Source organism: Ceratotherium simum, chromosome 17 (assembly GCF_057802395.1).
Source record: "Ceratotherium simum simum isolate JZ-2026a chromosome 17, ASM5780239v1, whole genome shotgun sequence".
Lineage (NCBI taxonomy): Eukaryota > Metazoa > Chordata > Mammalia > Perissodactyla > Rhinocerotidae > Ceratotherium > Ceratotherium simum.
The window spans coordinates 15,125,935-15,149,147 of NC_141916.1; the positions used below are offsets into that span (position 1 = coordinate 15,125,935).

Genomic DNA, 23,213 nt, shown 5'->3' on the forward strand with positions numbered 1-23,213 from the left:
CAGTCCAAGCTCTCCGCGCCGCCGCCGCCGCCGCGCGCTGCCGGAGCCGCCTCCTCGCCTCTCTCCTCCTCCCCCGGCCCGGTCCCCCTCCCTCTGCCCCCCTCCCTTCTCCTCTGCCTGCCCGCTCGTCTCTCACTCCCCGCAGCCACTCCTCCCCCTCCCAGAGGAACGATTGGAAGTGGGGGGCACCCAGAGACAGGAGCGCCCAAGGGCGGGCGAGCGTCCGCACACAGGCGCGGCTGCGGGGGGCTGCGTGTGCCCCGCGCGGGCGGATGCGAGCGCGTGTTTACAGAGTGCAGCGCAGGCGGCGCAGGACTTCGGTGGGGGTGGTTGTGTGGGTTCCCTTGGTGTGTGTTTTGAGTTTCTGTGTATGTGCGTGTGGTTTCACGGATCCACGTGTGCCTAGCCGCCTGTGCCGCCAAGTGTGAGGAGGCGCAGGGGTGAGTCCACATCTCTCTGCCTGGGAGACCCGGCCACTCTGGCGGAGTGGTGCCACCCACCATCAGAACCCAGCCCAGACCAGACCCTCGCACTTGTGCTCCTGCCTCTGAAAGGAAAAGTTCAGGGTCTGCTCTGAGTTGCCATGGCATCCCACTCCTCTCCTCAGTTCCCTTTGCTGGGTGGTCCTGACGTGCCTCCATCGCGGTGGCCTTCCTCTGGGGCCTCTAACAACCCCCCTGGCAGGTGAGAGTTTCTCCCACGCTTAAAGCTTTCCAGAGAGAATCTACCTGAGCAGGCAGCACCACATTTTCTTTGACTATATATAACTCCATTAGGGCCAGGAAGTCACTCCTGATATCTCATCTCAACCCCTCCTGTAGCGTTCCAGTTTATTTCCTCTTATTCTGTCTTCAGTGAAAGAAATCTAATGGCTAAGGGCCCAGCACAAAACAACCTGGCTGCTTAAAACATTGGTAGAATGAATGAACTGGAATTTGAACTCCAGACCTTGTAACAGGGCAAAGCCTCTCCCATCCAACTGAGTCCTACCGGGGACTCTGGCAAGAACCACCTTAGGTCCTTCAAATTGTTCTCCTCCTTAATGACCACCCCCCTTTGGCAATGGGGGAAATCCTGTCAACAGAAATGTATTCACTGACTGCTGGATCCAGGATCCCAGGATGTGAGTTTTAATTTCAAGAACTCAGGAGGTTAGAAGGAGGAGTGATCAGGAGAAGGTATTTACTTCATTCTAAATGGGGGGGGGGTGCCCTTCCCCCATTTCCAGGCAATGGAGGAGAAAAGAGCAGAAGTGAAGTGGCAAGGTGCAGACTTCCAACAGGAAAGAATTGCCTTCTAGGCAGATTGGGTGGGGCCTTCAGGTCTGGCAGGACAGATAAGTATCAAAAGAACCAACTCCCAGGAAGTTGGGGGCGTAAGGAGATGGCAGAGTCAGAGATGGAGAAAAAGCGAAAGAATACTGGGCCTTCCCCTCTCTGTCCATCTAACTTCAGCTCACATCCCCTTTCCCCTCCTAGCCCGAGGAACAGTCCCAGCCAAGACAGAGCTGCATCTGAGGCCCCAGGTCAACTCCTACACAACCTAGTTCTCAAAACTTGAGAGCAATCGCCTTTTTTATCAACTGAAAAAGAATGGGCTGGAAACGACAAAAGAATTGCTAATTAGGATTAGAGCTAAAGAGCTCTAATTAGGAAATTAAGATTAGAGCTAAGGAGATTCCCAAATTAGGCAGGTATCTCAACTAGAAGAGGTGGAAAAGAGGCAGAGACATACTTGCAGAGGGGTCTCAACATTCCTTGTCAACACAGTGGCATATCCCACCCCTGCTCTCCAGGCCCCCAACTCCTAACCTATTTTAAGGAAAAGTCACCCCCTAAAAAACTTATTTGTGAAAGAGACTTTAGAGTCCATCATTTAAAGGGACTTGAGAGTCCCTTCATTTAACAAAGGGAAAACTAAACCCAGAAAAATTATATGATCCCACAGAGAGTAAGCGACAAAGCCAGGGCGACGCCTCCTAACATTTTTCTAGTGCTTTTCCATTCTGTGGTTCTCTTTCTCTTTTTTTTTTTTTTTTTAAAGATTTTATTTATTTATTTTTCCCCCAAAGCCCCAGTACATAGTTGTCTGTCATAGCTGCACATCCTTCTAGTTGCTGTATGTGGGATGCGGCCTCAGCATGGCCGGAAGAGCGGTGCCTCGGTGCGCACCCGGGATCCGAACCCGGGCCGCCGGCAGCGGAGAGCACGCACTTAACCGCTAAGCCACGGGGCCGGCCCCTCTTTCTCTTTCTTTAGTCACCAGTCCTGGTGTTGAACCTCAATGGCATTCCTCTTGTTGCAATCCAATCCCATTTCTGCCTTACCCTACCTCTAGAGAGATAAGAACAGGGAATGCCTGCTTCATTCATCTGCTCAAAAGTCTATTGTTCTCTCTTTCTCCTCCTGTCCCCCACCCCCACCTTTCCCAGGCTCCTTCTGTCCAACCTCATTCTTCTCCTTTTCAGCTTCTCAACTGCCCCTCCCCTTGAAGACCCTGCCTCCTCACCCCCCTAACCCCACAATCCCTTCCAACAGCTTTGAGTTTGATAGAGACCAAAAATGATGCTTTGGCAGCAGTGACGGATGGATGTGATCTGCCTCCTACGGGAATGCTATTTAAAGGGGCGGCCTCACAATCCTCTCCCTCCAAAGTGACAGGAGAAAAGCCTGCTCTTCAGTCTCTCCAGAGCTGCAAACTCAGCTCAAGTTAACTTCTGACTTCCTCAACCTGCAGCCTGGCCTGCTGTTCCTGCTTCCTATTCAGGTGGGAGGGGGAGGACTTGACAACTCACTGAGGTGTGGGGGCTGAGAGGGGATTCATCTTCATCTCCTTTGATGACAGGTACTTAGGAGGAGCAGGAGGCCCTGTGGGGAGGAGGGCTGGAAGAACACTCTCTCCCCAACCGCGTGAGTGCATTTCAACCATGTGCCGGCTTCTTCTCAAAGTCAAACTTTCTTGGAGAAGAACTGATACAGGCATGAGGACCTAAGGTTAAGAAAATCCTAGCTGGGGCCTCCCTCCCTCCTGGATCCCAGGGCTCAACCCACAGTGGTTCTCTTCCTCCCAGGCCAAGTGCCAAAGGGGAAGATCTCCTCGGCCAGGTCCCAGCCCCGCTGCGCTTAGAGGCTGCCCTCACCTGACCGCTAGACTACACACCAGAGTGGGGAAGCACTGTTTTTACTGTACCAAGGAAAGGGAGCTCCTCTGCAAGCATCTCGCCCCAGGCCTGGTAGGAGGGATAATTCCATCTCATTGCTGCAAACAAGTTAATGGAGATTTTAATGAAAACACTGCGCTAATGAAAATGCTGAGGCTAGAACCTACTCTCTGCCTGCAAGACAAAACAATCAGGGTCAGAATTTCTCCCTGATATTCATTCCTCAGTTGGCTTCAGGTCTAAATAAAGCAAGCTGGAGATCTGAGAGCAGAAAGCAATTCATAATTGCTTGTGTCCCGGGCTCTAAGAGGCCAGAGACCCTCATGGTGGAGGAAGCAAACTGCCTAAAATGCTGATGGGTCCTGCTACCTCACCTGTCCCTTCACCTCTAGACAGTCGCCTTTTGTTTCAGGTGGTGAAGGCCATCATGTCCTCACCTCCTATTTTTGCTCATTCTAGGGTCTCTGGATTCTAACCACAAAGTCTTCCCAGATGAAGAGGCAGTCTGGTCAGTAGGGAAGGTCTAGGACTGACTGTCAGACGTGGGTCCCAGTTCTAGGTGTACTGCTAAACGTGTGACCTTCCTTAGTCATCTGACATCTCTGGATCTGTTTACTGGCCTGAAATAGGGAAGCCTTCTCTGGCTGCCTTGCAGAATTGTCATAAGGATATGAGTGCTTTGAAAAAGTATATGTGATGGAGAAGTATGTGTGTAAGTATATGTTTATAAAAAGATACTATGTGAAATAGCATTTTAGAAAAGGAGAACAGATATGTGTTGCCAGGGGTTAGGGAAGAGGAAGGGGGTTGCAGAAGGGAAGTGGTTATAAAAGAGCAACATGAGGGGTCCTTCTGGACCTTGACCGTGGTGGTGGATGCACAAACCTACACGTGATAAAGCTGTACAGAACTACATATGCACAGAGAAACGAGCCTAGGTAAAACCGGGGAACCTGAATAAGATCAGCAGATGGTGTCACCGCCAATACCCTGGTTGTGATAGTATACTGTAGTTTGGAAGACGTTACCATTGAGGGAAACTGGTCAAGGTACACAGGATCTCTCTGTATTACTTCTTACAAGTGCATGTGGCTTAACTATCTCAATAAAAACTTTAATTTGAAAAAAGCTATTATGTCTACCCTCTATTCCCCTGCAGCAACTTGTCTTGCTGTCCTGCGGGAGGCTCCTCTTACGTGGTTCTACATGCAGATGGAAAAAAGGTCTCTATCTCCTCAAGAAGCAGCTCCCAGCAGAGATATCAGGATATAAGAGTAGTTGTTCAGATACTTCTGAGCCTTCTTTTCCTCATCAGCTTTGCCCTCTGTCTCAGTAGGCCTGACCCTGAGTCACTCCTTAGAACATAATGTCCTTTCCACAGCAAGCAAGGACAACTAGCTGATGCAGGAAGCAGGATCTTCTGTTGCTTCTATCCCAAAGAGCAGACAATTGTTGCTAAGGAAAACTTGTGTATGGATTATGGGTGTCAAGTTAAAAAAGTATTGACTAAGCCTGAGTCTCAAGAAATAAAGATCAAACACACATATAAAATCCAAAAACAGGTATCAAATAGCTTTAATGAAGGCCAAATGGTTTTGCTGAAAACCAACAATTGCTTCCCTCTTATCGTGGAAGTATGGACGTGACCCTAATTAATCAACTAGTTAATTACATGTGCCTATTCCAACCACTCTAGACCTGTGACATATATGATCTATAGCTCCAGTCCTCCCTGGCAGTGGGTGCACAGAAGTGATGGATGGGGCCACTGTTTCCTGCCATGGAGTTAACTAAACCCAGTTGAGTGCTATCTTGAACGCCCCAGGCTTTGTGACACTTGAAATTCTAATTAGTGCAGAAAAGGGCTAAGTTGAAACAGCTTCTACTCCCTCAAGTATACCCGCTCTCAGAGCCCTATAACCTAATGAGGTCTATGAAATTTAAGATCTAGAAGAGAAATCCCTGCCTGGAGCAACAGCCGTACCTAGGATGACAAGGGGATTTGGGTTCAATTAGTCCCTCCAGATAGGAGGGAGAGTACCCCTAAATGGTCTGGGAGGGAAACCCACATGATTCTGGTCCAATTAGTTGTCATGTGACCTAGAATTACCTAGACTGACCCTCTGCTCTGGGTTGTGGCTCTGTCAAGGAAATAGCGGGGGGGGGGGGGGGGGGGCGGTGGCAAGTTAAACAGGTGGGAGAACTTACTCATTACCCACCAGGTGTGGTAGAGCAGATGGAGGGGGTTGGGCCAGTGAAAATCTCTCAAGAGCGCGTCCTCATTGCCCCTGCAGGCAGTGGAGCTGGAAGCAGAGGAAGAGACCTACGACTCCTGAAAGAGCCCCCACAAAGGAAAAAAGGGGCTCTTTTGCCACTGCTTTGCAGCAGGAGCAGGCTGAATGTTTGCTGAACACATTTGGAAAAGGAAGAGAGGAGATAATCGTCCTAATGAATGTGCAGGAGACAATAGCAGCTCCAGTGGGAGGATTATAAGCTCATTATGGTTTAATATGATGATTGATCATCTCTGCCCGCCAGCATCATCCCAGAATAGTGATGAAGGTCTGAGAGACCCATGCCAGTCAGAGCTCACGCTCCAGTCACCAGAAGATAGAAAACATACTTGCAGGTCACTCATTCTTTTCATTGTAAAAATTCACACACATGGCCCCAATCCCCTAACGTTTTCCGTAAACTGTCCTCCATGCCCCCAGCCTGCCCCACTTCTCTATGATTTCTCAGCCCTGGGCTGTTCCTCGGCATGCCTGTTCATCAGCTCTGGCTCCTGACCCCATCCCCTTCCCACCCCTTGAGAAAATGGCCACAGCTTCCGGCATGGCTGGGTTTAGGTAGGTCCAAAGGGCCCTTCAGTGGGTACTGGCCGGCACTCGGGTGAGGTGGAAGGCCCGGGACACCTCCCGATAGGCATTTCGAAGCAGGACATAAGGAAAACAGGACTCCAGCATGTCCAGCGTCAGGAAGGAGGACTCCTCCACCACCTGGAAGAGAAGGGGCCAAGAGATGAGAACCTCAGGTGGGGCATACCTCAGTGACACCCTGTTCCTCTTCATTCCTTCCCAGGGCCACTGTAGGCCCTCAGAGTCACAAGTGAACAGGGTTCCAAATCACACTGCCCCCTTCCTCCCTCACCTGGTTAACTCTGGGAAAGCAATGTGGCCTCTTCAGCTCCATTATAATGGCCCTGTCCCCCTCCTCAGGGTTCTATAAAGGGCTCAGAAGCAAAAGGCAGGAAAGAATCACTTCCCTAGTGGCAGAAAAACTTCTATTCTCTCCCATTCTGGGTGTGCTAAATCATACGTGGGTGGGCAGCACAGATGCAGGTAAGGATGGATAAAAGTGCTAATGACAAAGCTTTGCAGAGAAGGAAACAATCAGCACTATAGGCCAAGAAAGAGGGGCCTGGAGTCCACATGCGCCCTTCTGTGCTGGGCCTCAGTCTCCTCCTCCCTCAGTACAGTGCTTAGGGAACAGTAAGGATGCTGCATAAAGGAGCAGGCATGATTAATTAGTTTAATTAGAAGCTGGTGTGCTGTGGTGCTCCCAGCAGCCCCCACAGCCAAGCAGAAAGCTAGATCAAGAAGCCTGGATAAGACTGAGGGTGGGGGGCAGGGAGAGGGGCATATCAGCAAAGAGCAGCACAGCCTAGCTTTGGGCTGGAGGGTCCCCATCCCTGAGGAAGGAACAAGGTGCATTTCCTTCAGGACTTCCCTCAGCCAAGAGGCTGTGGGACTACACACGCTCTGGAGAGAAGTGTCCCATATCCTCTGGCAATTCACACAGATGGACCCTCCCCAATATGTCTGGTGTTTCAAGTCCTGAAAATTCACTCAGGAAAGATAATCTACCGTATCTATTCTAACATGTTTCTCTCTCTGAAGTCCTTTCAAGTTTGAAAATGTGTAAGATTGTGCTATTCTCAAACACAGGCACACCCAATACACACAACAGCCTCCGAGGAGCAGACACTGCAGGCTGAAGGAAATCTGCCAGGAAAGCTGTAGCTCTGATCTTAGGTTGGATAACAGAAAGAATTTCTTGCCAGGCAAGATTTTCAAACCCTAAGCCAGGAGAGAGATAAGATCTCTTTTCCAGAATATGACCCTCAGGTACAGGGAAATGAGTGATGGCTTCAAGAAGGATCCACTGACCCAAGACTTCCTATTCTTTGCTCCACTGAGCACAGAAAATAACAGGGCTCCTAACTGGAGGAAATTCATGGTAGTGGAAACAGCCCTAGAGTGAAGGCCAGAAAACTTGGGTTCTAGTCCCAAATCTGCCCACATATTTTGGGGGAGACCTTGAATGTCATCTTTCTCTCCTTCTCCTTGGTTTCCTCACCTATGAATTGTAAGGACTGGACTAATGGCCAGGATTGGGTCTGGTTCTGACATCCATAATTCCACGATTCTATGAGCGAGTTATCTCTTGCCCTGTGAAACCCGTGCCAGGACCAGGCTGGCAACACTAGGGGTGGGCACTGCCCAGGCTTGGCAGCCAAGACAGAAAGACCCCAGAGAGAGAAGTGCCTGGCCAGGATTTGGGGCTACATGAGTAGCCTCTTAACTCAGAACACAGCTCCTTCGCCTTCAGTCATTTCCAATTTCTCTGTGGAAACATTTGCATTTAAATTGCTTTGCAGCAGCTAGGCCCTGTGTCTCCCCCTCCAACAAAAAGCGCCTGGTCCTAGCTCTGTTCCTGCCACTCTGCAGCTTCACTGCCCTGCCACAGGGGTGGACACCTCCCCACACCTTGGGGGGGGGGCAAAGCAGGAGGAGGAGGCAGGGATGAGTGGCAATACAGAATCACCTCCAACCTTACAGAGGTGAAAACTGCCCAAGGAAATAAAGAAAGGAAATGAGCAGCAGAGAGAGGGAACTAACATCTGTTGAGCATCTATTACGTACTAGGCATTTTCACATGTATTATCTCACGAATCCCAACCACTCTGTCATAAGGATTATTGCCCACTTTTGTGGATAAAGAATCAGAGTCTCAGAAAGGTTAATTAACTTGCCCAAGGTCATGCTGCTCCCCAGCCCGTGCTCTGTCTAGCACACCACTAGCATTTGCCCGCCCTCTGCCCTCTCACCCACCCCACACACACATCCTCATGTCCATTCTCTTCCCTTCTCGTCATAATCCTTAATCAGCCCTACCTAGGCCTTTCTCTAACTGGAGAAACTGAGACACAGATACCACTCAGTGCCTGTGTATTTAAAGGAGATCCGCGGGGAGTTCCCTGCTTGCCTGCCCCTAACCTGTGGGCCTGGCCAAGGGTACAAATGGAAGCCCACATCCCAAATGACTAAATAAATCAGATAAACTGTTACGTTCTATCTTTCACCCTTCACAGTATACCTTTATAATTTCGTGGAAGGCCAGGTTTGAATTAGGAATTCTTAGACTCCTCAGAATTCTGCACTAGAACAGGGTAGAGGGAACCAGCCCCAGTTTGAGGGATTTTGTATACACGCGTAGACTGCCTGCCTACACGTCTAAACTCCAGCCATACATTCCTTGGGCCCTAGAGGTATAGCCGCCAGCAGCACAGCCGGCCTCAGTAGGATGGACTTGGGAAGGAAGCTCCCCACAAGCCCTACCAGCAGGCTGGAGCTGCTTAGCAGAGAATTCTGAGGCCCCAGAGATTTTTAGTGTGGGCTTCAAGGGGGGGCACAGGCTCCAGGTGGGCATATCATCTCCCCACGGGCCAGAGGAGGGCCTCTGAAACACAGAGCCCAGGGGAGGAGCCCCTCCTGTCCATATCTAAGTGCAGTACCAACCTGGAGAATCGACTTTTAGAGCAAAAGAGTGAGTAAGCAAGTTGAAGAGGGAAACAGGGTCATGAGGGAAAGATATTTTAAAAGTTAACTGAGTCAGAGTTCCCAGAACTTTCTGCCAAAGTAGGGAAAAGCCCACAGCTTAGGAAGAAAGAAGAGATAGCGGGAACTGCCAGATCCACGGCCCACCTGGCTCCCTGCCTTATAGCTTTTCAGCTAAAATCCCTTCATCTCTGAGCCCCATCCCCTCTCCCCAGTTCAGTTCTGTGCTATTTAGCACCGTTTTCATAGTACTCCTAGGAAGTGGTCAAGTAAAACCAAACATGTACTGGACAGGTGGTTCTGGATGAGGGACACAGCTGCCCCACCAGGTCAGACACCAGAACATCGCACGCAAAGGAACCCAGTCAGCTAGGGGCCAGAAGGGCCCTGTCCTGCAGAGAAGTCCTTGTACCTTAGGATTACAGAACAAGTCTAGAATGTTAACCAGAAGTACTAGACCCAGAGGGTCAGGCAGAATTAAGTTCTTAGTTAATGCTTTTGGGTGACGACAATGGCAGGGACCCGAAGACCCTAAAGAGGAGTCTCCCTCCAGCCCTCTGCTCTTTTTTCCCAGACCAACTTAAACCAGATACATACCAAGCGCATGAGCAGAGAAATGGATTCCCGATTTCTGGTTTTAAGCCTGTCAGTCTCCTGGCCCAGCTGCAGGAGGCTGACAGAGGCCACCTGTAAGGGAAGAATTTGTAAGGCACCAGATTTTTATGGAGGTCAGAGTAGGACAGCCTCAGGCTACAGGAAGTTAAGAAAAGATGAAGGAGGAGAGTTCAGAAGTGCTGGGATGTTCCTGGAGACTCTGGGTGGAAAAGTGGCAGATCCCCTAGGTTTCAGAGATGCACGTTGCCTATAAACCAGCCAGTGCAGACAATGCAGGTTGCCAGGGGTATTGGGGGAGAGGCTGTAAGGGGTGAGGAAAGAACCTAGAACAAAGGCAGGTAATACTGTAAGCCAGGAGATTAATCTCTTTTCTTAGGCAGACTCCAGACACCACTGTCATCAGGCTGTTTACAGCTGACTCCCCACTCGACTAGAGAGAGAGCTGGGCCTCTGATTCAGATACAGTGCTCTTGGTATTCTCCTCTTGTCAACTCCCAAATGGCTGTCCTCTCCATTCACCTCCAGGCCCCAAATGATCAAAGAGGGAGGAAGAAATGTGATTAATTGTATCCCAGGCCCAGGTTACTAGCATTTAGCAAACAAAAAGGGTAAAAGGGAAAAGGAGGGGGTAAATTCCCTTCTCCCCCCATCTTAGAGATCTGGCCTGAATCCTCCTTATATCTAAGATGCTCAGAGCCCATTCTGGCTGGCTGGCTGTCCCAGTTTAAACAGAGACCCTCTAACTAAGCTTCCAAGTCTCCGACATGTACTTCTCAGGACAATGTATGATTGCCGAGAGAATATGATTTACTGTGTTTTCTCCTAAAAGGAGACAGACGAGGCCTTAGTTCTTAAATTAGGACCATGCTTTGCAAAGGAATAAGCTCCTTATTGCTGAGAATGCTCAAGCAGGCAGTGGGTAATGGACCATGTATTAGAAGTATATCGATGGGATTCCTCCATGGAGGACTTAGAACGGAAAACTCTGGGGCCTCTTTCAGCAACAGAAAGAAATTACTTATTCTGTGTTTTTCCAGAGGCAAAACTAAGATCAATGGTGATAGTTACAGGGAGTCAAACTTTGGCTAAAATTTTTTTGACAACAGTTTTTTTCAAACAAATTGGACATAACCTCCAGTAAAATTGGCCTCCTGGCTGTAAGCTCCAGTCCTTAGAAACCTAGCCCAGGGGTTCTCAAAGTAAGCTCCCAGGATGAGCAGCATCAATATCACCTGGGAACTTGCTGTAAATGCAAATTTTCCAGCCCCGCCTCTAATCTACTGAATCAGAAATTCTCTAGGTGATTCTGATTTACACTAAAGTTTGAGAATTTGAAAAAAGTCTGACTTTTTGTCAGTATTAGAGTTGGAAAGGGCCTTATAGATTATAAACTTCAGTCTCTCTCCAACTTTATTGTGCATCAGATCCCCTGGAGACCTTATTAGAAACAGAGGCCTGGACTCACCCTCGGATATTCTAATTCAGGGGATCTGGTGTAAGGATCAGGAATCTGTATTTTAACGAGCTCTTTGGGATATTCTAATGCACACCAAAGAAAGGAAGCATGGATTCAGTTTAATCTCCCTGGTGAATAAATGGGAAGACCGAGGCCCCAAAAGTTTGGCTCTTCAGAGGTCACACAACTTCTTAGTGGCAGATCCAAGACTAGAACTCAGATTTGCTGACTCTTAGTCCAATGCTCTTTCCAAGTATGGGGCAGAGGCTGAAATACCAGTTGTGAGGGAATTTAGAAGAAACTCCTGCCTCTACAGAGTGGCCTCTCACTACTTACTGAACCAGTTAGGTGGGAGGTTCGGCTCCAAAGCCTGCTCAACAATGAGTCTAGGGATTTAAGTCAAACCAATTCCCGCCAGACTTTGCAATCTTCCATTCCTTGTAACCTAGACCCACTCACCACCAGAAATTCCTTGAGGTGAGTTTCAATGTTCTTGTTGTAGACTGTGAAGAGGGCAGCAGACACCTGGATGATGGCTTTGGTCAAGCAGTGAATATTGTTGTTGTAACCTAGGTTATTATTATCAACGGGGAGAGAAACAAAAGGAAATAACAAAGTGAGCCACCCCAGGCTGACCCCAGCTGGTAATTTCTCATTTTTTCAGGCTGGGCCACCCCTATTTGACGCCAAAAGGACTAGGAGGCATTTGGGGATTAGGAGAAGGATATTTCTATGAAATTTCACTGGAATTGAATTTTACAGAGAGTTTATTCTCAAGTACTTTTTGAAACAGAACTTTACACCTGAGCCAGAAGTCTATATTTTCCAGATAAATGTCTCCATCTCATCTCCCTACCCCAGGACACTAACATAAATAGCAGTGGTCCCTCAAACCTACTCCTTACTTACCATCCTTCTCAATGCTATAGAAGGAAGAAGGGTCAGTGGCAAGGAGTGGGAGGGAAACGGCGAGAAAGATCAAGAGCAGGCAGGCCACCTTGTATTCTTCCTCAGGAGATGAAGTATCTAGTAAGAGGGGAAAAAGAAAAGTGAATAAGGTCAACAAACAGGAGTTATCTTCTATAGGTGTCCTTCTTCACAGAATTACCATGAAGATTGCATGAGAAAATACCTATGAAAACACTTTACAAAGCACTAGAGGCAAGTCATTATCGCTAAAAGAGACAGGAGTTAGTGAGGGGCCTAACTAAGGCCTGGAGGCCTCCTCTGGTGACTGAGCAGAGCTCTTAGCCCAGGGATCTGCTGACACACAGTCCGAGGACAGTCAGCTGCCTGATGGGGTGGAGAGGCAGGAAGGAAAGAGTCTCACCAAAACCAAGAGAGAAAAGGGCGGGCAGGGCTGGCCCCGTGGCTTGGCGGTTAAGTGCGCGCGCTCTGCTACTGGCAGCCCGGGGTTCGGATCCCGGGCGCGCACTGACGCACCGCTTCTCCGGCCATGCTGAGGCCACGTCCCACATACAGCAACTAGAAGGATGTGCAACTATGACGTACAACTATCTACTGGGGCTTTGGGGAAAAAAAAAAAAAAAGGAGGAGGATTGGCAATAGATGTTAGCTCAAAGCTGGTCTTCCTCAGCAAAAAGAGGAGGATTATCGTGGATGTTAGCTCGGGCTGATCTTCCTCACAAAAATAAATAAATAAATAAAATAAACTCACCTCCTTTAAAAAAAAAAAAAGAAAGAAAAGAAAAGGGCAGGTGAGTCTGACAATTCTAAAAGGGCTTAATAGCAGCCCTTTGGTTCCATCCTATCCTGAGCGTGAGTGAGTATGAATGTGCTAATCAGGGGAAATTGCGAGACCGGGGAAGAAGTGAATAGTGTCAAGGTGATTACATCGGAGGGGAGAGCACAAGATCACTCTGGGGACTTAAATGCTATACCACACAATTTAGCATGAAATCCTATACTATCGTGTATTGTTCTCTCATTGTTTCATTTGCGTTAATCTCATTTCCCCAACCAGATTGTAAATTCCTTTGAGCACTTGCTCAGCATCAAACAGACTCTCACTTAATACTTTTTAGCTGATCGACAGATCAACTGGTTGGAACCTGACTAGAAATCTAACCTGCCTATGTAAGTACTTTCTGGGGGTTAGAGACTGCTCTTTAAGTCTTTCCTTAGCTCCCAGCTTATATCCTAGGAATTCACAATCCCAAATAAAGGCTTCTTTGACATTGACATTTTCCCACCCAAAAATATGGCCCAAGTCCTCCCGTGCCCCCTTTCCCCAATTTTACCAGCTTTCAGATTGGCAATGGCAGCCACCAGGGCTGGGTCAATGTCACAGCCCACTCCTGCAGCAGAGGCCAGCTCAAAGACACTCAGGGTCACCTGGTAGAGAAGAAAACAACATTCTGGAGAGGATTCCCAGGAGATAAGTGCTTGGCATAAGCTACAGGTAGTCAGGATTCCTGGATCACAGATTTTAAACTTTTAGTATATTATCATCTTTTCTAGGTATTCCTTTCATAGCTCTCTCTAACATACAGGGAAAAAAACCCAAATGCCTTAGCTTGGCATTTAGATACGCCACTGTACAAATTTCCTTTCTCAACCTTATTTCCCCAAAAGCTGCCACAGTCAATGCAGCCAGCGTAATCTTTTCACTACCTCCAAACTACAACTTACATCCTTACTTTGATTCATATACCCTCCTGTTCTAGAGTGTCTTTCCTCTCCTCTACTATATCTAAGGGACACCCATCCCTTGAGGCTTAACTCAAATCTGTGAAGCCCTCCCCGATTACTTCAGCCCAAACCCATCTCTCCCTCCTTAAACTGGTACCACTGGCTTAGCATTGATCACGCACAGCACCGGGTATTATCTAAGGGACACCTGGTACTATCAGTTATCTTTTCAGATAGGAGGTGAGACATACGGCTTATCTCACCAACTGGATTATAATTCTTTTAAGCCTCATGGCATAGGGAGGGGAGAAAAAAGTTTTGGAGTGAGAAGATCTGGTTCAAATCCTAGCACGGCCACTTACTAAATGTGTAACCTTGGCTAAAAGTTACTTAACCTCTTTGAGCCTCAGTTTTCTCCTCTGTAAAACTCAGATAATAATACTTAACTCTCAAAGTTATTGTGAGGATTAAATGAAACCACAAGTGTAAAGCATCCACCCTAGTGACTAATAGAGTCCCTAATAGACTAATAAACGTCATTCCTTTCCTCCTCTTCCTTTATCTCAAAGCCAGGAACTTTGCATTTCTTTTTATCCTCTCTAGTGTTTAACACAATGCTAAGCACACAGAAGACATTCAATAAATATTGATTGATTGATACCCGAATCCCTCATTGTACTCAGAATCAGGTTCCCAGGATGTAGCCCCAAACGCCCACTCCTACACCAAGTACTTAGACCCATTTTGAGGTTAAAAAAAGACTTTAAAATGTTCTAAGAGAACAAGGATAATTGTTTCAATAGTACGCAACTAAGTAGAGTATCTTATGCAAAGAACCCCACAGACAGAACAATACACACACTTCGCCTGTGGTACTTGACACAGAAGCCAAACCGTAGCTGCATTCTGCTCTGCCTTTTATTTAAATTCACTATGAACTAGATGACCCTGCTCATGGCAACCATGGCCTAGGAGATCAGGGACCTAGTCCATGACCTGCGGTTTTCTAGAGGGAGAAAGGGATGATTGAAGGGGTCTTATTTTCTCTTCTCCTAATCTTCTCACCCCTCCGAGGCAGGAACAGAATCTCTGACAGACTGGCCACCCCTCTCTCTACCCTACCCGCTTATTTTCACAGGCAGGCAGAGCCTAAAGCTCAGAGCTGCCTGGGAGGTATCAGCAGACAAACTCCCGACAGGCTAGAGCATTCAGCCCCAACATCAGCAGCTGCCAGAAACCCAGGCTCACCATACAACCAAAGACCATTCAAAAGGGGCAGCCATCCTAGCGAAACAACGCCCCCTCCCGGCCCCCAAGACCACTTGACCCTCATCTGATTTCAGGCAGAGGGAGGGCAAATTTTCACAACTCTTTTGGTCTCGAGGTGAGGAAGTTTTTCTTAACATCTAACTCTAATTCTTCCTGCTAACCAGTTTCCTCCTATCACAGACCTCTGTCCATTAAAGGACTCAATTATGAGAGAAGTAGCCTGCCCCATGCACTTGAAAGCGCTTGTTCCCAGCCTTCAGCTCTATTTCCTGCTTAACATACTTGTGTGTTCTGAGTGATTCAAAAAACAAGATGATACATGGTGGGGGAGGAGGTGCCTGCAGAAGGCCCTCTTCCTTTCTTCATCTCTGTAGTAAATGGGGCCTGAGGCAGGTGACACAGACATAGAGGAACTGGGAAATTTCAGAACTAGGAGGAAGAAAAGGCCAGAAAAAGAAAGGAAACTCAGGGCAGGCAGAGTGGGTGGGAATGGAAGGAACAAATCTTTTTACAAAAAGTACCACAGCTCCTGACTAAAGGGGGACTTCTCTGCACACAGTTTGGTATCTAATTTGCACATTTGAGGTGAAAACCTAGATACTAGCCTAGATCTTACCCTTCTCCCTCCCCTAATCCCCACAGGGGCTCCCAGGCTCCCGCTTCTCTCCATCCCCCCATGTCTCCCCAGCTCTTCCCTCACTCTCCAAGAATATCCGTCTGACCACTGCTCCTCTCTCCACAAAACCTCCCCCAGGGTTTCTCCTATTCAGATGCTGGCTCTTCTCCCTACGATTTCTTCAGAGCCCTCTCTCCCTTACAAGATCCTAGCTCCTTCCTTTTTCAACAATAAAAATCTCCTTGTTGGATTCCACTTTGCACTACCCCATACCTTGATGTCTGTGTCTGGAGTGACAAACTCCTTCAGGCACTCAATGGGACCCATAAGAAATGGACAGTGGGAAGAGAAAACCTGGAGGAAAGAGAAGATAAATGAGTCCACAGGACAGTGGCCGCTGCCTTCAAAGATACGTGGAAACAAACAAAAAAAGGGCCTCGGCTTAGATAAGAACCTAGCCAGCCTCCCATGCTGCCCCCCTCCTCACGCCTCTGGTTTCCTCAACTCATCTATCCGCAGAGAACTTCCAGGCCCTCTACCAAATTAAGCTCCTTTCTCCTCAATGCTCACCAAGCATCTCCACAACCTCTCACACAAACCCTACCCACGGAGGTGTCTGTGATTCTGTGGTGGCCCCCTCGCACCCAACTCACCTCCCGAAGTCCCTCTTGGGCCATGGCCCTAAAACTGAGGATAACGCCAATGATGGTCATGCGTTTCAGCACGTTATCAGACCCTGAGGAGGAAGAAGAAGGTCAGAGAAGAGAACTTAGGAGAACAGCAATGGTTTTGCTTCTTCAGACCCAGCCAAGCCCCCAGATCCCTAAAAGCCCCTATCGTCGCACTGCTTTTCCCACAGTTCCTTCTCCCTTTAGGGGAGTTGCTCACCCGTCAGCTGGGGCAGCAGAGAAGCCATCAAGTCCGCCTTGCTAAAGTTGGATCTGATCTGAACAAGCACATCCATGTTTTCTACCACCAGCTTCTGCAGCCGGGACACAGAGACATTAAGCAGGAAAGAAGAGACCCACGGTACATCTCCCCCCAGTCCCCTGCTCTACCCTCTTCCCTGGAGGCTGGACCCTTTTCCTGGGTCTTGCTTCCACAGTACCTTCAGCTCCACAATCTGAGAGGTCACGTGCCACATCAGGTTTTCACTCAGGAACTTCATGCCATAGGGGCCCAAGAGTTCACCCAAGGCCCGCATCTCTGGAATAGAGTTACAGAGGTCCCAGGTGGGACTCAGAGGGCACAGGAGCATTTGCACAACAGCTGTGGGGGGGCGGCCAGCCTGGTGGCGCAGCAGTTAAGCACGAGTGCTCCGCTGCGGAGGCCCGGGGTTCGCAGGTTCAGATCCCAGGCGCACACCGACACACCGCTTGTCAGGCCATGCTGTGGCGGCGTCCCATATAAAGTGGAGGAAGATGGGCACAGATGTTAGCCCAGGGCCGATCTTCCTCAGCAAAAAGGAGGAGGATTGGCATTGGATGTTAGCTCAGGGCTGACCTTCCTCACCAAAAAAAACAGCTATGGGGTAATCTGAACATTTAAAATGTGTTTCAGCAAGGAAAGGAAGTGGGAAGTTGGGGAGCAAAAGTGGCCTGAAATTCTACACTCAGGTGATGGGGCCTGGCATCTGGCATGCCGGTGGGACAATTTACCCTCTCCCCATGGGTACTCATGCCCAGATTTACCACAAATGACAACTGTTTACATTCTTACGAGAATCTATACTTTCCCAAGTTCCATTATGTGGTACCTGAGTTCTGCTCTTGCTGGACTAGCTTTATCAGATGTAAGACCTTAACAAGTCACTGACCCTCTCTGAGCCTCTGTTCACTTCTCTGTGAAATGAAGAAATTAATATCTGCCCTGAACACCTCACAGAGTTGATATAAAGGTAAATAAGATACTATATTGTAAAACCCTTAGAAAACTATAAAGATATATATGAATAAGGGATTATTACGATGATAATTATTAACAGCCCTCTGATGTATAAGGCATGTCATCCTGGTCCAACAGTCTTGGGGGGTTACGTGCTTGTCCAAGGCCACTTAACCAAGTCCAGGGCTGATACCAGAAACCCAGTGCAACGCCTTACTGCCCCTCACTGTGTCCCAACAGATATCACGACAGTTCCTTATCTAAGGCCTGGCATTTTCTGTGTTCCTCCCTCCCCTTCCCTTATTTAATGCCTCACCGTCCAAGTTTTCTTCCCTTGAGCTACCTTTTCTTTTTTTCCTAATCAACACATATCCCCAGAGTCTCAGCTGTTTTTCCTCCAAATCCTTCTTCCCTCTAGTCTGCCCAGTGCCTTATCCCTCCCTCCCCAGCCTGCCTCTGGCCCTTTGTGAAGTAAACAAAACCTGCCTGGGGAAACTCCACGTTAGAGACACCAGTGATAAATTCAGACAGGAAGGAGCTCTGGCGATGGTCTCTGGCTGTGGGCCATCCCAGCAGGGAAAACCATACAAGACCAGAAGTAACAACGAGACCAGTAAAAGAAAGGTGAGTTTAACACAGTTAATAAGAGTTCAGAGGGGAAAGGAAGTCAAGGCCCCACACTCAAGGCTTTGAAGGCAGGACCAGTTGCTCTCCACCTCCACCAGTGACAGAGGACGAGGACCTGGTCACAGCAGCTCACACAGAGCCTTGTCTGGAGTAAATACTAGACATTTCGAGAGTCACCTATTTACACAGGAAGAATTGAGCAGAGAACTAGAAAAGAATTTCATAACTGGTCAACTTAGATAATGCTAAAATGGCTGACAGAGAGGAAGAGGGGCTGAATTGCCTTCTCTGGAGCAGATGGAGAGGAGACACACTGATCTACCAGTTTGGATCTGCCAAACCTCCTTACTCTAGTCTTCTCTACTCCAGGCTAGTAACCCTAGGGCAACCTTCTCTCTCCATCTATCTATTTTTGCAGTAGCATTGCCCCATCACCATGGTAACCCAGGGAAATTGGGGTGGGGGTGGTAGAAGGGGGAATCAGCATTACCTCCCGCTGCTCATCAGTTGTCAGCAAGACCTAAAGCTGATTTTAGATGCTGCCTACAGTTTGTGGGTGGAGTTCATGAGAAGGGGACATCTGACACCTCCAGCAGGTAAAGAGTAGGGTCAACTTAGTGATGGAGTCAGAACGAGGGTGAGAAGGAGGCACAGCTGGAAAACAGAACTGTGTCCTCTGACTTCCATAACACCCCCAAGGAAGGGGAAAAATGGAGAGGGCAGGGTCATTGAAACAGCTCCTCCCTGTCCCAGATGCCATGCAGGATCCATGAGTTACACAGAGGGGAAGGAGGAAGCAGTAGGGTAGTTCATGAATCAGTCAGTAAAACAAATCTATTAAAAAGGATCTGTATGGCTTCAAGCCCTCTTTAAAAAGAGAACGACTTCCCAGCTCATTCACTACACACTCCTCACCCGCCCGCCTGGAGACACAAAAGCACTTCTATACACTGGGAAGAGCACTACATAGTGATTAAGCAGCCAGGCTCTGGAATTTGACCGCCTTGAGGTAAAATCCCAGTTCTACCATTTATGAACGTGTGACCTTAGGCAAGCTCCTTACCCTCTCTGTGTCTCAGTGTTCTCATCTGTAAAATGGGGGTAATAAGAGTATCTACCTCAAGGCTGCTGGGAGGATTAAAGGAGTTCATACATGTGAACATTTGGAACTTAGTGCACAATAAATGTCATCCATTATCTCTTCATCGTTATTAAACATCAGCAATCCAAGCACCAGCTAAGGCTCTAAAACGTAACCCTAAGGAAGAAGATGCCATGACATCGGACCACTGTTTAATAATTCCAGACACCAAAATGTCCTCCTTACATTTATCCTTTACCCTTCATTATATGTCCTACGCTTTATTCTTTGTGGAAATGGAGAATAACCATTTACCACTCTTCGAAGAATAAAGCTTTTCAGTGACTTGAGTGCTCTGCCTAACTCCTAACTCCCCTCATTTTCCCTCTCCCCCTTCAACCCCCAGCCCACTCCTCAATTCTGGGTCTCACTCAGAATCTCCTTTTATTGTCCCTAAGGTGGGATCTGGCAGACATGCTGAAGAGAGTACAGAATGAGCCTCTGGGCATGCAGGAGAATTTAGATGGGGTCCGTAGGCTGAGATATAGTATTGAGGGGAAAGGCTCAGCTCCCTGACAAGGAGACCAGGCCCTGGGCTCACCAGAGATGTCAGAGAACTCCTCTGCGCTGAAGTTCTGCTCCCCCTCTCTGGGGAGGCTGATGAAGGCCTGCATGGCTGGGGAGAGGATGATGGTCCCACTGCTCGCCTGTCTAAGCAGACTTTCTAGGTACCTACAAGGTTGGCCAAGAAAGCATGGAAGATTAGTGTTCAATCCTTTCTCCCTACCATTGCTCCCCACCACGACCACCGGGCTCAAGAAGAGAAACTTCGCCAAAGGCTGGGGTGGGGAGAAGAGACTCAAAGAAGAGAGTACAACACTCTAATTAACACCCCAAGCTGTTGGCTCAAAAACAACTCGCAGTAATGTAATTCTGCTTCGCCTCTAATCTGCAGGGTATTTGGCTGGACTGTCAAATGTAATGGCGTGCACTCCCCTCCCTCAGCCCCTGCTCTTTTCCAACTATTCACTCCCCTCACCTTTGGCCTGTCTTTGTCAGGTAAGACAAGCCCAGGCTAACAAGAAAAAAATTCCTACTAATTGGGCTCCTCTGAAATATACTTAGCCTCAACCTCTCCAAGGAGAATGCTGGATTGAAGACCTAGGATCCTGGAAGCGGGTCTCAATCAAACCTCCTGGACAGAGAGAAGCACCTTGAACACTGGTTATCCATTGTCCAAATGTTCCCTCCTGGCCTCTGGGCAAGCTGAGAAGGCCTCCAGCCAGTGTCAGCAGAGGAGGACTTGGCCAACCCCTGCCGCTCACCCAAGCCCTAGCTCTGAGCCTAGGTCTTAGAGAAGTCACAAGCTAACCACAGGTGCCCAAACCCAGCCATCAAACATGGGGTGTATTTTTTTTTCCTTTTAATTTGAATTGGTTTTCAAAATTCTGAAATTGAGAATTTTACATTAAAAGTAAGGATTTAGTGGAGCAACAATCAGGTGGAGCTAAGTGGTGGCTCCCCTCTTTAGAGGGGCATGGCCCTCTCCAGCTACTTAAAGACCCCACCTAGCCCACAACACCCATTTACCTCACCTGAGCCCCTGCCGGCATTTGTAAACCTTTTCTCAGTCTTCCCCCTACTCGGGGGTTCTTTGCAGGCTGGCTCCTGCTGCGCTGATATATTGGATTAAGTGCGCCACCCAGTGGCTTGGGGAGGTAGGAATCCGGCTCCTTTCCTTCCTTAAAATCCCAAAGGAAATTGCTGATTTCTACCTCCTCTGGTTTGGGGGAGGAGGCCCCTTCCCTATTAAGAACAATCTACCAAACTAGACGTGGTCATGTTGGGGGTGAGGAGACAGTGTTCCAGAGAGATGGTGTCAGACAGAATGGTCTTTAGAGGGAGAAGCTGGATGAAAAAAGAAATAAGAGAACTTCAGAAAGAGGAAGAGAGAGCATTTGAAATTAAAACAGTAAGAATCCAGAAAAAGAAGGTTAGGAACTGAAGATTAAGAGGAAGAAGGTGAAACCACTACAGAGTAGGTCGACGGATGTTACCTGGAGGGGTAGAAAGAAACCTTGTGGTGGGCAGAAGGGGATCTGGGTTTGGCCCAGCTCACTGATCCAGTCCTCAAGCAGAAACGAGCATCCGTTTGGGGGTCTCTGACCCTGGGAGCTAAAAATGCCTGGACCCGAGGTCCTACTGTGTGAAGGAAAAAGTGCTTAAAAGGGGTAAAGCAGAAGGAAAGAGTAAGCAACACTGACCAGTTGGTGTAGAGAGTGGTGATGGTCTGTTCCCCACACGAGTCCAGTGGCTGTGTCTGCTGCAGGAGGGCATTGCGGATGACTCTGGAAACATCTGCACCCAAAAACTGGGCCAGTGACTGTATGAAACTGATATATGCCTTGATTCCTGCCAGCAGCTCAGAAGGCCTTGCGATCTCCTGGGTCGTGGCGTTGTAGCCAGCCAGCCACACAATAGCTCTGGGTGACAGAAATCATAATCACAATCATAATGATAAACACAGGAACAGTTACCACATTAACACTGTGGTCCAGGTGCTGCACTATAATTCAACTACACGCATCATCTCATTTAAACCTCATAGCAACACAATGAGGTAGGTATAATTATTATCCCTATTTTACAGATGAAGAAACTGAGACCCAGAGTTAGCAAGTGACAGTATCTGTGAAGACCACACAGCTGGCAAGTGGCAGAGCTGGGCCTTGAATTCAGTAACATTCAATTCCTAACCACTATACTCTTCTGCCTCCTCTGGAGAAATGAGGTCGGGGGTAAAGCACCTGGGCCCCCAAATGCCACCTAACTCCACCCGCGGGCTCACACCACCTGCATTCTCAGGGCCAGTATTTGTCCTTTCTCCTGGGAAAGAATTAGTTCCAACCACTGTCAGAAATGGAAAACCACACCTAGAATCCTTGGCAGCGCAGGGCAATCCCGGGATGCCAGGGCTGGAGAGAGAGCACTCCTGGCTGGCGTGTAGCTAGAGCCACCTTACAGAAGGGAGAATAACTGCCCACACTGTATTATTTTAGGGGCACACCAGGAACACCCTGCCCCCAGACCCCCAATTCCTTCCAAAATACCTTTCCCGGGATCCTGAGAATTCACAATTAGAGTCAGTCCTTTGAATTAAGGCTTTTTTCTTTGTTAAAATGTAAACAGTAGGGGAAAGAGGAACATCACACTTTGTCAACAACAAGCCTCTGTCAGTTACTTGCACCTCAATGTGAATGAGTTTATCAGATTCTTCCTAAAGCCACAGATATTTGGCAGTTTTTTGTTTGTTTTGTGTTTTGGCACAATGTTTATGGCAGGGAAGGGAAGGGAGGGCCTGCTCCTCAGATGAAAAGGAAAAGAGGGGAGGTATCACTTGAGGAAAAATAATACAGAAATGTCAGACTGGGGGCTAGCCCAATCTAGTTTAGAGTTTTCATTGAGGCCAAACCTCTAGGCCAACCTTGGGGCTTTGGGAACAATGATGTCAGGGAGGAAGTATTAGAGATGTTCAGGGGAAACTAGAATATCACACCCATGCTGCTCCAGGGCCTAGAAACCACTGCCAGCTTCTGAAGGTTTACACATGGATGATTATCAAATTGTCATCTTCTTGACACTCCGTATGCACCTGAGACGTTTCCTTCCATATAGCTAATGTGTACAGAATGAAAACAAATTAATTTTACTGTTACCCACGCAAACACCTAATTGAAAAATAATCCTGCATCTCCCACAATCAAAACACAGACTCTTAACTGTTCTCCCTATTCTCTCCTTGCTCCTCTAGTGCAGCCAGAGTGATCCTATTGAAATATTGAGTGAAATCGTTACTGTTACTGCTCTGCTCAAACCCTGCCAAGGCTCCCATCTCACTCAGAATAAAAGCCAAAGTCCTTACAATGACACAGAAGCCCCTACACAGTCTGCCACTCCTCCAGGCTCTCTAACCTCACGTCCTACCAGACTCCCCCGGCTTATCCTGCTTCAGC

The 23,213-nt window shown here is 48.2% G+C and overlaps 1 protein-coding gene across 1 annotated transcript in view; it reads right to left on the reverse strand.

Moving 5' to 3' along the window:
* Window positions 1-5,937: 5,937 nt before the first annotated feature.
* The window catches only part of NCKAP1L (NCK associated protein 1 like), a 38,827-nt gene continuing 21,551 nt past the window's right edge, over window positions 5,938-23,213 (reverse strand). Inside the window, exons 21-31 of the mRNA XM_004429161.3 lie at window positions 21,465-21,683; window positions 19,802-19,932; window positions 16,717-16,814; window positions 16,497-16,590; window positions 16,262-16,344; window positions 15,882-15,962; window positions 13,333-13,426; window positions 11,981-12,097; window positions 11,531-11,640; window positions 9,598-9,687; window positions 5,938-6,159 (exon numbers count right to left, since the gene is read on the reverse strand). Of these exons, the coding sequence (XP_004429218.1) occupies window positions 6,028-6,159; window positions 9,598-9,687; window positions 11,531-11,640; window positions 11,981-12,097; window positions 13,333-13,426; window positions 15,882-15,962; window positions 16,262-16,344; window positions 16,497-16,590; window positions 16,717-16,814; window positions 19,802-19,932; window positions 21,465-21,683 (1,249 nt within the window). The 3' untranslated portion in view covers window positions 5,938-6,027. The remainder of the gene's footprint in view (window positions 6,160-9,597; window positions 9,688-11,530; window positions 11,641-11,980; window positions 12,098-13,332; window positions 13,427-15,881; window positions 15,963-16,261; window positions 16,345-16,496; window positions 16,591-16,716; window positions 16,815-19,801; window positions 19,933-21,464; window positions 21,684-23,213) is intronic.